We start from the raw sequence: 12,453 nt of genomic DNA on the forward strand, positions 1-12,453 counted from the left end.
TCCACTAGAATAGATGGAGATCGGTAGGATTAAAGCACTGATCTAGTAATCTTGATACATTTGAATCTGGATCAGGGTGATCCTATCCTGGATTGCTTTGAAATACCGGGACAAGATCTGGCAGAGTTGTCTGATCCTGGATCACTAAAAATGGGATTAAAAAATCTGATCGGATCAGATAGGGATTCAAAGTTTTGAACTCCTGGGCCCAGGACATTAGGATGCTCAATGTGGACTCTATTTAAGCATTACATCACACGCAGGAGTGGTTTGTGACCAATAAACCATGCCTAGGGGTGGTTGTTAGGCCCGAGGCGCAGCCGAGGGTCGTTAGACCCCCCTAGGCATGGTTTATTGGTCACAAATCACGACTGCACGTGGTGTAAAGCTTTTATACAACTGCCAGATTCATCCAACCTTATTTCTATACAATAAACACACATTAATCGAAGATTTATTGAAAAAACCATCCGCCAGAAAAAGTAGTTCCCACAACTCCATGTGGAAGCAGCTTGAAGTGCATCCAACCAAACTAACACATCCAACTGTGTATTATTGGAATGATTGAGAGAAGTTGCCTCATGTGGAAGCAGCTTGAAGTGCATCCAACCAACTAACACATCCAACTGTGTATTATTGGAATGATTGATTGAAAATTTATTAAAACGTTTTCTTTGCCCTATAGGAAAAAAACGTTTTCTTCGCCCTATTTTTTTATTTATTTCTTTTAGCCTAAACTTAACCAGTTGGAAACCAGGGGTACAGTAATAAAATTAGCAATCAACCAATCAATCAATTCAATAGACCATGCTCACTTAAAACAGCGCTGCTTCTCTCTCAGTCTGACTCCCCCGCTGTTGCAGACAGGAGTGTGTGTGTGTGTGTGTGTGCGTGTGTGTGTGTGTGTGTGTGTGTGTGTCACAGTGTGTGTGTGCGTGTGTGTGTGTGTGTGTGTATGTGTGTGTGTGTGTGTGTGTGTGTGTGTGTGTGTGTATGTGTGTGTTTGTGGGTACGCCAGCGTCGGACAGTGTGAGAGAGAATGCTGCAGTCGGAAAGTAGGAAGGAAGAAATTTAAATCAATCAATTAATCTATCAATCAATCCGCGATTTTTCTTTTGTTCTAGATTGAGTCAAGACCCATCAATTACATCATCCAACATTGTTTAAAATACTAACACATTCCCCTTGACAGAATCGCTTCATATTTAGTCGTTATGGTGCTTTCAACATAACCATTTGTTCTCCGCGATCCTGTTTTCTCCCGGAGTGAGCCGGGGAGGGTTATGTGATTTGGTTGTGGGCGGGTCCTGAGCCCAGGACCGTGGATTGTTACCAATAAAGACGTGTGAATGGCCAATCAGAATCGAGAAATTTGCATGCCGTTGTATAAGTAACATTATACAACGGCATGCAAATTTCTCGATTCTGATTGGCTGAAACAGTCATTTTACACGTCTTTATTGGCAACAATCCACGCTGCTGGCCCAGGACCCGCCCACAACCGACCCACATCACATCACTCCGCCGGATCACAAGAAGGTGGCCAATAATATTTACAAATGGATATGTTAATGGCGACTAAACGACTAAATATGAAGCGATTCTGTCAAGGGGAATGTGTTAGCCCTTTAAACAATGTTGGATGATGTAATTGATGGGTCTTGAGGCAATCTAGAACAAAAGAAAAATCGCGGTTTGATTGATAGATTAATTGATTGATTTAAATTTCTACTTCCTTCTTGCTACTGACTGCAGCGTTCTCTCTCACTGTCCGACGCTGGCGTACCCACAAACACACACACACACATACACACACACACACACACACACACACACACACACACACACACACACACATACACACACACACGCACACACACACTGTGACACACACACACACACACACACGCACACACACACACACACACTCCTGTCTGCAACAGCGGGGGAGTCAGACTGAGAGAGAAGCAGCGCTGTTTTAAGTGAGCATGGTCTATTGAATTGATTGATTGGTTGATTGCTAATTTTATTACTGTACCCCTGGTTTCCAACTGGTTAAGTTTAGGCTAAAAGAAATAAATAAAAAAATAGGGCGAAGAAAACGTTTTTTTCCTATGCATTCCCTTAACAATTGTGTGTATTGAGCCGTACTGTATTGTACCCATTCTGCATCTGGTAATAAAATTTTCAATCAATCATTCCAATAATACACAGTTGGATGTGTTAGTTGGTTGGATGCACTTCAAGCTGCTTCCACATGAGGCAACTTCTCTCAATCATTCCAATAATACACAGTTGGATGTGTTAGTTTGGTTGGATGCACTTCAAGCTGCTTCCACATGGAGTTGTGGGAACTACTTTTTCTGGCGGATGGTTTTTTCAATAAATCTTCGATTAATGTGTGTTTATTGTATAGAAATAAGGTTGGATGAATCTGGCAGTTGTATAAAAGCTTTACACCACGTGCAGTCGTGATTTGTGACCAATAAACCATGCCTAGGGGGGTCTAACGACCCTCGGCTGCGCCTCGGGCCTAACAACCACCCCTAGGCATGGTTTATTGGTCACAAACCACTCCTGCGTGTGATGTAATGCTTAACTAACTCATCCATTCTACACTCATTGCACACTCACATTCTCCACACAGAATCCTAGAATCCATACATCACTCTCAACATAGGGGCCCCCCAGGGCTGTGTCCTGAGTCCCCTCTCTACTCCCTGTACACACATGACTGTGTGGCACAGCGGAACAACAACACAATCATCAAATTTGCTGACGACACAGTAGTGGTGGGCCTGATCTCTGCAAACGACGAGAGGGCCTACCTGGAGGAGGTTATGGTTCTAGCGGGATGGTGTCAAGAGAACAGCCTCTCCCTGAACGTCAGCAAAACAAAGGAGATGATTGTGGAGTTTAGGAGGTCGGGGGTCAGGGACTACAGCCCCCTCAGCATCGATGGGGCACCGGTTGAGAGAGTGAACAGTTTTAAGTACCTCGGAGTCGACATAACCGAGGACTTGACATGGACCACACACATTGACAGTGTTATCAAGAAGGCACGACAACGCCTCTACTTCTTTAGGCGCTTAAGGAAGTTCAACGTGAGTCAGAAGATCCTCAAGAACTTCTACTCATGCACAATAGAGAGCATCCTGACTGGCAATATCACCTCCTGGTTTGGGAATAGCACTGCACAAGACCGCAGCAGACTACAGAGAGTGGTCAATCAATTCAGCCGAACGCACAATTGGAGGGGGGCTTCCCACTCTCCAAGGCATTTACAACAAGCGGTGCATGGGCAAGGCTAAGAGAATAATCAAAGACTCCAGCCACCCAAACAACTGCCTCGTTGAACTGCTGCGGTCCGGCAAGCGATACCGGAGTCTCATGGCAAGCACAGAAAGACTTAGAAGAAGCTTCTATCCCCAGGCCATCAGGATGCTCAATGAACAATGATTGCTCAATGAACAATGATTGAACAATGAACAATAACAGGCCAGCAACACACCCACTTTTACACTTTATATTTATATTATTGGTAAGGGAATTGCACACCTCTCATTCCTTATTCCTTATTCCTTATTGCACCTCACCACCACAACGGTGGCACCACAAGCTAAGCTATACCTCACCATTTTTGTACCAGATGTACATACTGTATATAGAGGTATACTGAACAATTGTTGTTTACACTTGTGTTTACTTGACTTCTTGACTTTCTATTTTTTACTTATTATACTTATTTATACTATCTTATTATTATCTAGCACACTCTCAGGAGCGAAACAGAAAAAAACATTTCATGCAAAGTATTCTGTATTTCTGTATGACAACTAATAAAGAAACTTGAACTTGAAGCTCCCTTGAACAGCTGTTGTTGACTCTCAGATCTTCACCCTCTGTTGATGCCAAGGAGGCTGTGTAATCAACATCTGCAATAACAATAACAATAGTAATAGTAATAATAAATGTTATTTATATAACACTTTTCTAGAACTCAAAGTTGCTTTACACTAATAAGTATAAGTATACGTCTTTATTTGTCATCAGATTAACACATACACACACATGCGATGGGCGACCCACACACACACACACATGCACTGAGTCGCTGACGAAATGTTCACTGCACCTCCCATCCCGTCGTCCTTCCCCCCAAGGGCAGCCGGGAGCAGACTATTGTGAATCTGTTGTGCCTGTTTTTCCATTGGGTTTATCTTATCGGGAGGGGAACATGCAAACTCCACACAGAAAGGCCCGGGAGATACCCCACCTGGGTACCTGGCAAAACGGCAACCTGGTCCCCAACCGGGAATCGACCCCACGACCTTCTAGCTGTGAGGCGACAGTGTTACCACACCACAGTAGTATAGATGTTTTAACAATTTGGCAGATATGGGTCCCGAGGAAGAGGGTTGGATCAAAGACCACGCCATGGTTGTATGCCTGGGAGGAAGGAGAGACAGTGGTGCCATCAATGGTGATAGGTGAATGGTAATCAATGGTAATAGGTGAATGGTAATCAATGCTGATAGGTGAATGGTAATTAATGGTGACAGGTGAATAGTAATCAATCGTGATTTGCGAATGGTAATAGTACAGATTAGGTACTGCAATCCACTGTCTAAAATGATTAATGAAATCACTCTGTACTCCTTTTTTTAAATAATATTTCCACTACAGATCTAGGAAGTGAAAGTGACAACTAGTTCCCCTGATGGTCAGGTTCCACCCTGAGAGAACCCCCATTCAATTCCCCTCTGACATAAATACACTGATAACACAATAAATACACATGTATATGAATTAATCAAGTAATAAATGAATGAATTAATGTTATTTTATTTTTGTGTCATACCATCCAAATGGCCCATTCCACATGGGATTACACGACACAGAATTACACAATTAAAGGGCGGCTGATTGGCCCAGTGGGCAAGGCGCTCGCCACTAACGCAGGAGACGCTGGGTTCGAGCCCAGCTCTCGGCGTTGCTACCGGCTGGCCGGTCGTTCATACTAACACAATTGGCAGTGTTAGAGGGTGGGAAAGCCGGTGGGTGGGGATTGGACGTTGTGGACAGCGACTCCTACAGCCGACCAGTGGGAGGCATAGTCTAGCAACGTTCAAGACAGGGGAGGGAAGAATTGGATGATACGAAATTGGGATGGGAGAAAAATAGAAAATGGGGAGAAAAAGTGGATAAAAAAAAAATTACACAATTCAATTAAGACACAATTTAATAATAATAACAATGATAATATGAATATGAATGATGATGATGATGATGATGATGATGATGATGATGATGATGATGATGATGATGATGATGATGATGATGATGATGATGATGATGATGATGATGATGATGATGATGATGATGATGATGATAATAATAATAATAATAATAATAATAATAATAATAATAATAATATTATTATTATTATTATAATAATAATAATAATAATAATAATAATAATAATAATAATAATAATAATAATATTATTATTATTATTATTATTATTATTATGATAATACAGACTTGAGGTAACCAGTATAATACAGACATATATACGTTTTCTTAGTGTCCAAGCTTTATCGAAATAATCCACAAAAACAAATGTTTCCTTCTCACATACAATTCTATTGAGTCTTCTATTGATAATAATAATCAAGATCTTCACTATTTATTTTATCTTAACAGACTGAACATGATACAGAGGACAGTATTAAACTAAATGTATTTAATTTAGCCCACATAAATGACAACGCCTAATTCATTTAGAGAAAGCCTATAAATTAATTTCTATGAATCAATTTCATCTTTAGCAGCCCACATAAAATCGAAATCACTAAAATAATGTATATCTAAATGCAATCACGGTCACCATGATACAATGTCAAATCAAATAATCAAATAATACCCAATGTTATGGTCGGAATAGGTATGGAGAGGATGCATACAGTATTGGTTTCTTCAAGACACAAATAATTTTGTATTTTACACAAAACATAATACACCACATTGCCAATAATTAACTAAATTATCAATATTACAGTAATATATTATATATTAAAATCACCTGTGGTTTGTGACCAAGACTATGATTATGCTAATAATATACTGTATTATGGTAGATAACAGTGAAACTCTCTGTTATGTTACCGGTGGGGGCACTCGTCGCAATTCGGTCCAACTGAGTGCGCAATGTTTGTTACTGAGTGCTCGCCATAGAACCATATAAGTCTCGCGAGATCTTAACACGATTTGTACTCCCAGAGTGCAATGCGCTTTCTCTTCCCTTCCGCGGCCCAAGAAGTAAGTGAGCAAACGCAGGAGTGGAGGCGAAAGCATATTCTTAATCTGCTTAATATCTATGGCATCCCGCGACTTTAGTCATTATGCTTTATATATTATTATATAATACTTTGGTGTACGCGATACAGCATTATATGGCTGGTTGATTTTCACGATAATGGCAACATTATTTACTTATTCGGCCTGAAAGGTATGTCAGATTGCGGCCATGTTTGATCTGGGCTACAGGATAACATGGCCTGAACGTGCTCACCGGGCAACTATCACCGTGCTGTTGTGTTCCACACTGTTCGGTATTATTTATATATCCCGGGCAACGATGGACGTCATCCTGTAGGTCTTGGAGGTACTTAGCCCCTTACGTGATTGCGACACATCGCAGTCACGTAACTTAAGGGGCTAGGAGGTACTTGGGTGTCTTGACGTTGCAATGATGACAACTTAGGACACATTTGAAATAAACCATGTAAACTTAACGTTAAGACTTGAACCGAGACTGAGCAGCAACCTATTGCTGGTGGTCATTCAGACTACTCACCGGATCCACCATGTGTGTCGTAGGGATGGATGCCTTGTTAACGTGTAGCATGTTGCTAATGAGCTGTTTGCTTTACTTGTCTTTACAGATTTCTCAAAATGGTCCGGTACTCGCTCGACCCCGAGAACCCGACTAAGTGTGAGTATCATGTCACTTCCTGTTTGAAGGAACAGTGCGGTTGAAATGATGACAGCTTAGGACACCTTTGACATAAACCATGAAAACTTAATGAAAATCAAATCTGAACAACCTAATGTAAATTAAATCCCTCTTAAGTTTCATAGCAGGTATGGCTTGTCTGTTAACATCCTTATTTTGTGCCCTCAGCATGCAAGTCTCGGGGCTCCAATCTCCGGGTTCACTTCAAGGTAAGAAGCCCCATGTTACTAGAACCTACACCTCGGTTTTAAATGAAGGAGTTTTGCCTATGATGACAACATTGGAGACCTTTGGAATGTAATGTGACAATAACTAACAAGTATCTGAGCAAAGCTGCAACCATGTATCCTCGGTGCTCTTCACATGACTAGGTATATATATATTACTGACTGCCTGAATGTTTTTATTGACAGAACACCCGTGAGACAGCTCAGGCCATCAAGGGCATGCACATCCGCAAAGCCAACAAATATCTGAGGGACGTTTCTGTGAAACACCAGTGTGTCCCCTTCCGCCGCTACAACGGGGGTGTCGGCAGGTGTGCCCAGGTGAGACCCCGTGGAACACAACTTCCTATGATGCTAAAACGTGTCCCCTTGGTAGTAGCAAGGACAATGTACTCTACCTTATGCATACCGCACCTTATGTTAATAGTGTATATTATTTTAGATTATTAGACTATATATTTAGCTTAACATTTTGTCTTTTTTTCCCCCAGACGATTAGATTTAGATTATTGTATTTGATTATATATTGTAACTATTTATTGTAGGGCAAATAACGTACGTAATACGTAACATACCCTCATCTCGCACATGTCGAGTTAATTATATTTATTTGTTATATTGTTTACACTGCTTTTTACTACCTGTCACTATCAGGGTTTCCGTTAGAAAATATTCGTGCCGGTCTGCGTGTCCTGCAAGATTTCTATCCCCCGGACAAATTTGAGAAATTCCGGTCAGAGTTTTAAACGGCAGTCTGTTATAATCACATTTTTATGAGCTAACTAATTCCGTTATATTGGACATTTGTATTAATTACATCAAGCGAAGAATGAGAGATTTGCAGAATCAAATTACTATCTCTCACCTCCCAAGTTTGAGTCTCAACGAAGCGATGCGCTAATCCAGCATCAAGCTCCCGGCTCGCGCTGCAGCAGCTGTCGCACCCCCAAATGAATCTCGAGTTGACATCGCTTCACCTCGTATCATACACGCATATCATAATGTTCACACACGGCAAACTGTAGTTGATCATCACATTGCCTCGTTTGCTAGCTCGTCGCCACATGCAGAGAGGACGAGCCACATGCTTGTAACGCATTTGTTGATTTCATTATAGCCTACATTTAGTTACGACTCGACTCGGGGACAAAAACACCCACCCAATAGTATGCAACTGCAGAGCCAGCGGCGCTATCGGGTCCGGTCTGGGGACCGCTCAGCAGCGCCACCCACCCAACAGCTGAATTGCCAGTGGCTGAATTGGAGTATTGCACTGTGCGGGCACAACTGTCAGCTCTGCGGCTCTGCAATTGCATGCTTCTCGCAAATCTAGCTCCCGCTGCCAAACCCAAATTAATCTCGACATCGCTTCACCAATAGTCGTTATCAGAACACTACACACATCATAATAGAACGCGCATCGTTGTCATTATTAGACCTGCTTGGTGAAGCAACAATGAAACAAATGTAACTATTTTATTTTTAATACATTCAAATTGTGCTTAGAGGGAATTATTTTCACCGACATTATGACCGGAGAGATTTAAATATGTCTGACTTCAATGGATTTTGCCGGTCAAAAAACTGTAATTACCGGACAACGGAAACCCTGACCTGTATCCCCCATGCTGCTATGATGCCTGAATTTCCCCACAGGGATCAGTAAAGGAATATCTTATCTTACTCTTAGGCTGAGGTTACACCTTTCGTATCATCTTCGTATTGTTTTCTTATACGCATCGCCGCGACGTCATGCGCCTCGAGTCACACTTTCGTTTTTTTTTTCGTTTTTGTCACCAGAGCACACTGATGTAGTACACTGCCAAAGCAGTAGGTGGCAAACATGAAGGCAATTTCAACCAATCAGAACGAATGTGCCAATACACTTCCTGGAAGCTCCAGCAAAATGTCAATAAGGCAGGCGCCTATGCCGCGCCACCATCTTGCTCAATGCAGCAATTCTTTTTTCAGCAAAGCCTAATAAAAGTGCAATAAACAAAACGGATACATTCACTGTGTTCTGCCTGTCATTTGTTGATGAAACAAAACTAACATCAACACAAGTGACCACCAAGAGCGGATAGTTTAGGCTAAAAAACGATCGGTAGCATATAGCATTGTTAGCTGCATGCTAACGTCAATGGAGTATGCCATTATAACAATATAGCATTGTGGCTAGAAGCTAACGTTAGCTCACGCTACTTAGCCAGCATCAAAACTGATGATATCGCGAGCTATCAGTAGTTAGATAACATTAGAGACAACGCTGTGTGTATTAAACAAAGGTGAATAGATGACTGGGCCATTTTGTTTAATGCTTCTTAAGTTGAAAGAGGAACTCTGAGCTAACAGGGTCTGAATCCTGATAGCTCACGTTAGCCAGCTGCTCATGCCATCGGTAATGCTAGCAGAATGAATGGATGTAAACTTTATTTAACATATTGCATATGGGTACAATACAATACGGCTCAATACAAACAATTGTTAAGGGAATGCAGACTGTTGTAGCTTGGACTGGGGTCCTTATAACAATAACTTGACAACACATGGTAGCTGAAGCTATTTGGGACACGGAGCTCTGTCCCAAACACACACACACACACACTCTGCTGTCACCGGAAGGGCACGCAGATGGTATCTACTGCGCATGGGCGTTTTCGCAACAACGGCTAGCGTGCTGACTACACGCTGTTTGTCGACTCGTTTTTTTGCGTATCCAAACGCAAACACAATTTTGCATTTCAGCCGTATCCACAAAAAAACGCCAAAAAACGCGTTTCTGTGTAGATAGGACGTCAAAAACGTATAAAAAAAAACGCCAGGAATACACTAGTCTAACCATAGCCTTACTTAGCAAAAGGGGTTTAAGATCTTGGGCAGAATTGCTTGGATATGCACTGGGAACTATTCAAACGCCAATCGCACATTCCCCCACATGTGATTTTGTTTTTGCGAACGTGAGATAATCAAATAATCTAAATGTTGCTACCATGTAACATCTCGCATCCTTTATTTTCTCCCAGCTGTTAACGGACCGTTATGCTACCTCACTAGTACTAGTAGTGAGCTGTGCCCAGCATGCTGTTCAGCGGTGTAATTCTGTAGTTGCTGATATAAATAAGGGGAAATATATTTGAGACTAAATGATATTTGCATAAAATGTAATTACTATTTGAAAATCTATGACAGTCCCTAATCTTGGTAAGTGGTATACCATTTATATGTGTCCCAGGCAAGAATGGATGTCATCCTGTAGGTCTTAAGAGAGGTACTTGGGTGTCTTGATGTTGCAATGATGACCACTTAGGACACCTTTGAAATAAACCATGAAAACGTAATGAAAATCAAATCTGAGCAACGTTGAGACTTGTACCAAGACTGAGATGGGTGTTTTAGTGTTAGGGTGTCTTTCGCATTTTCATTAAAGACATTTTTGTTTTTTAATTATTAGGCCAAGCAGTTTGACTGGACACAGGGTCGCTGGCCCAAGAAAAGTGCAGAGTTCCTCCTCCACATGCTGAAGAACGCAGAGAGCAATGCTGAGTTGAAGGTACGAAGGATGAATAGTTTGCTTGAAAGTTGACCAGCTTTCAGTGTTTACATTCTGTTTACCGCACAACATCGGTTTGGCTTGCCTGCCGTTTGGCAAGATTTGGAATGGAATAGTGTTTGTTTTGATTGCAATGATGACTCCAAAAGGAACCTTTGAATTAAACTTGAAAATGCAAATAACGTCTGAGCGGTCAATGTGCAAGCCTCTTTAACGTGCAACCCCCTTACGTACAAGCCTCTTAAACATGCTTCATATTGAAGGAAATGGGATACAGTACAACAAAAGTTTGGCATCCATTCCAAGAGTGCAAATTTGACAGTCAAGTATATTATACAATATACAGGTGATTAAACTGGGTATATAATTATCCAGTAATTTAACCTTTAATCCTCAGGAACTCTGCCCTCATTTTCAATGATGCAGAGTTTACATAAATCAATAAACATGAGTTTAATGCAATAAAACCCAAATGCGCCTAATGTAAACTACTTTTGACAAGCTTGTTGTTTGTCCTACCGCCTTTGCAGGGTCTGGATGTTGACTCTCTGGTCATCGAGCACATCCAGGTGAACAAGGCCCCCAAGATGCGCAGGCGTACCTACCGTGCCCACGGACGCATCAACCCCTACATGAGCTCCCCGTGCCACATCGAGATGATCCTCACCGAGAAGGAGCAGATCGTCCCCAAACCAGAGGAGGAGGTGGCCCAGAAGAAAAAGGTACGAGTTTATCTCTGGACACATTTACAGATTGGCCGATCTGCTTTTTCAGTGCCTGGGTGACTTATTGTCTTCAAGTAGTTCCTTGTGATAATGAGAGCGTTTCCTTTTTTTTACCCTTTCACTACCACACTACAGAAGGTTAACCCTTTACTACCACACTACAGACTGTTAACAGTGTAGTGTGGTAGTAAAGGGTTAACCTTCTGTAGTGTGGTAGTAAAGGCTTAACCGTCTGTAGTGAAAGGGTTAACTAAAGGAGACTAAATTAAGTCGTTCAGGGATTGCAAAGAATTCCAAAACGGCACTGGTGGTTGCAATGATGACAGCTTAGGACACCTTTGAAATAAACCATGAAAACTTAATGAAAATCAAATCTGAGCAACCTAAACTGAAAACCTCCTTTCTCTGTGATAATGGGCGTGGCTAATATAATGGGCGTGGCTAATGTTTTGTTCCCGTCCCGCAGGTTTCCCAGAAGAAGTTGAAGAAGCAGAAGCTCATGGCGCGGGAGTAAATGTAAATAAAAAGGAACACTTCTTACCAACAACTACAGTCTTGTGTTTTACTTTCAGGGCTGCTTGGGTTCCATGGAGATTAATTTGAATTTATTCACACTATACGATACAATAAATATCATCGGAATTGTGTATTGCGCCAGGTCTCCCAAGAAGCTATTTAAAGCTTTTGGAGGGAGCCTGATCGCAAACGAAACATAACATGGATAGGCTTACATACCTGCGCCTGCCTACTTACCGTACTTTTCGGACTATAAGCCGCGGCTTTTTCCCCCATTTTTCGACCCTGCGGCTTATATAACGGTGCGGCTTATATGTGACTCGATGTGACCAAACCCGAAAATGTAAAAATCTAAATATTGCTTTTTTGACTGCATTGAAATGTTATTTATCTGTTCCCTTATTTGCTAAACTTAAT

At 41.6% G+C, this 12,453-nt stretch overlaps 1 protein-coding gene across 2 annotated transcripts; it reads left to right on the top strand.

Moving 5' to 3' along the window:
• Window positions 1-6,270: 6,270 nt before the first annotated feature.
• LOC311236943 (large ribosomal subunit protein uL22) lies at window positions 6,271-12,067 on the top strand. Of its 2 annotated transcripts, none has more exons than XM_084324748.1 (7): window positions 6,271-6,321; window positions 6,948-6,997; window positions 7,187-7,227; window positions 7,432-7,566; window positions 10,697-10,795; window positions 11,326-11,517; window positions 11,987-12,067. In XM_084324748.1, exons 2-7 carry the CDS (start codon window positions 6,958-6,960, stop codon window positions 12,032-12,034), a joined length of 555 nt encoding a protein of 184 aa, XP_084180874.1. In that variant the 5' UTR covers window positions 6,271-6,321; window positions 6,948-6,957; the 3' UTR covers window positions 12,035-12,067. The 2 variants fall into 2 exon arrangements, with proteins under 2 accessions (XP_084180874.1, XP_084180875.1); XM_084324749.1 differs by lacking the exon at window positions 6,271-6,321 and adding an exon at window positions 6,322-6,335.
• Window positions 12,068-12,453: the final 386 nt, after the last annotated feature.

Source organism: Notolepis coatsorum (genome assembly GCF_963971535.1).
Source record: "Notolepis coatsorum genome assembly, chromosome: 11".
NCBI classification, from domain to species: Eukaryota; Metazoa; Chordata; class Actinopteri; order Aulopiformes; family Paralepididae; genus Notolepis; species Notolepis coatsorum.

What these genes read in the sequence shown, in the direction of transcription:
- LOC311236943 (XM_084324748.1), top strand. Translation starts at nt 6,958, where the DNA reads ATGGTCCGGTACTCGCTCGACCCCGAGAACCCGACTAAGT. An exon ending in GTGTCGGCAGGTGTGCCCAG is followed by an intron (nt 7,567 to 10,696) that starts GTGAGACCCCGT and finishes TTTAATTATTAG; the next exon opens with GCCAAGCAGTTTGACTGGAC. An exon ending in AGAGCAATGCTGAGTTGAAG is followed by an intron (nt 10,796 to 11,325) that starts GTACGAAGGATG and finishes CCGCCTTTGCAG; the next exon opens with GGTCTGGATGTTGACTCTCT.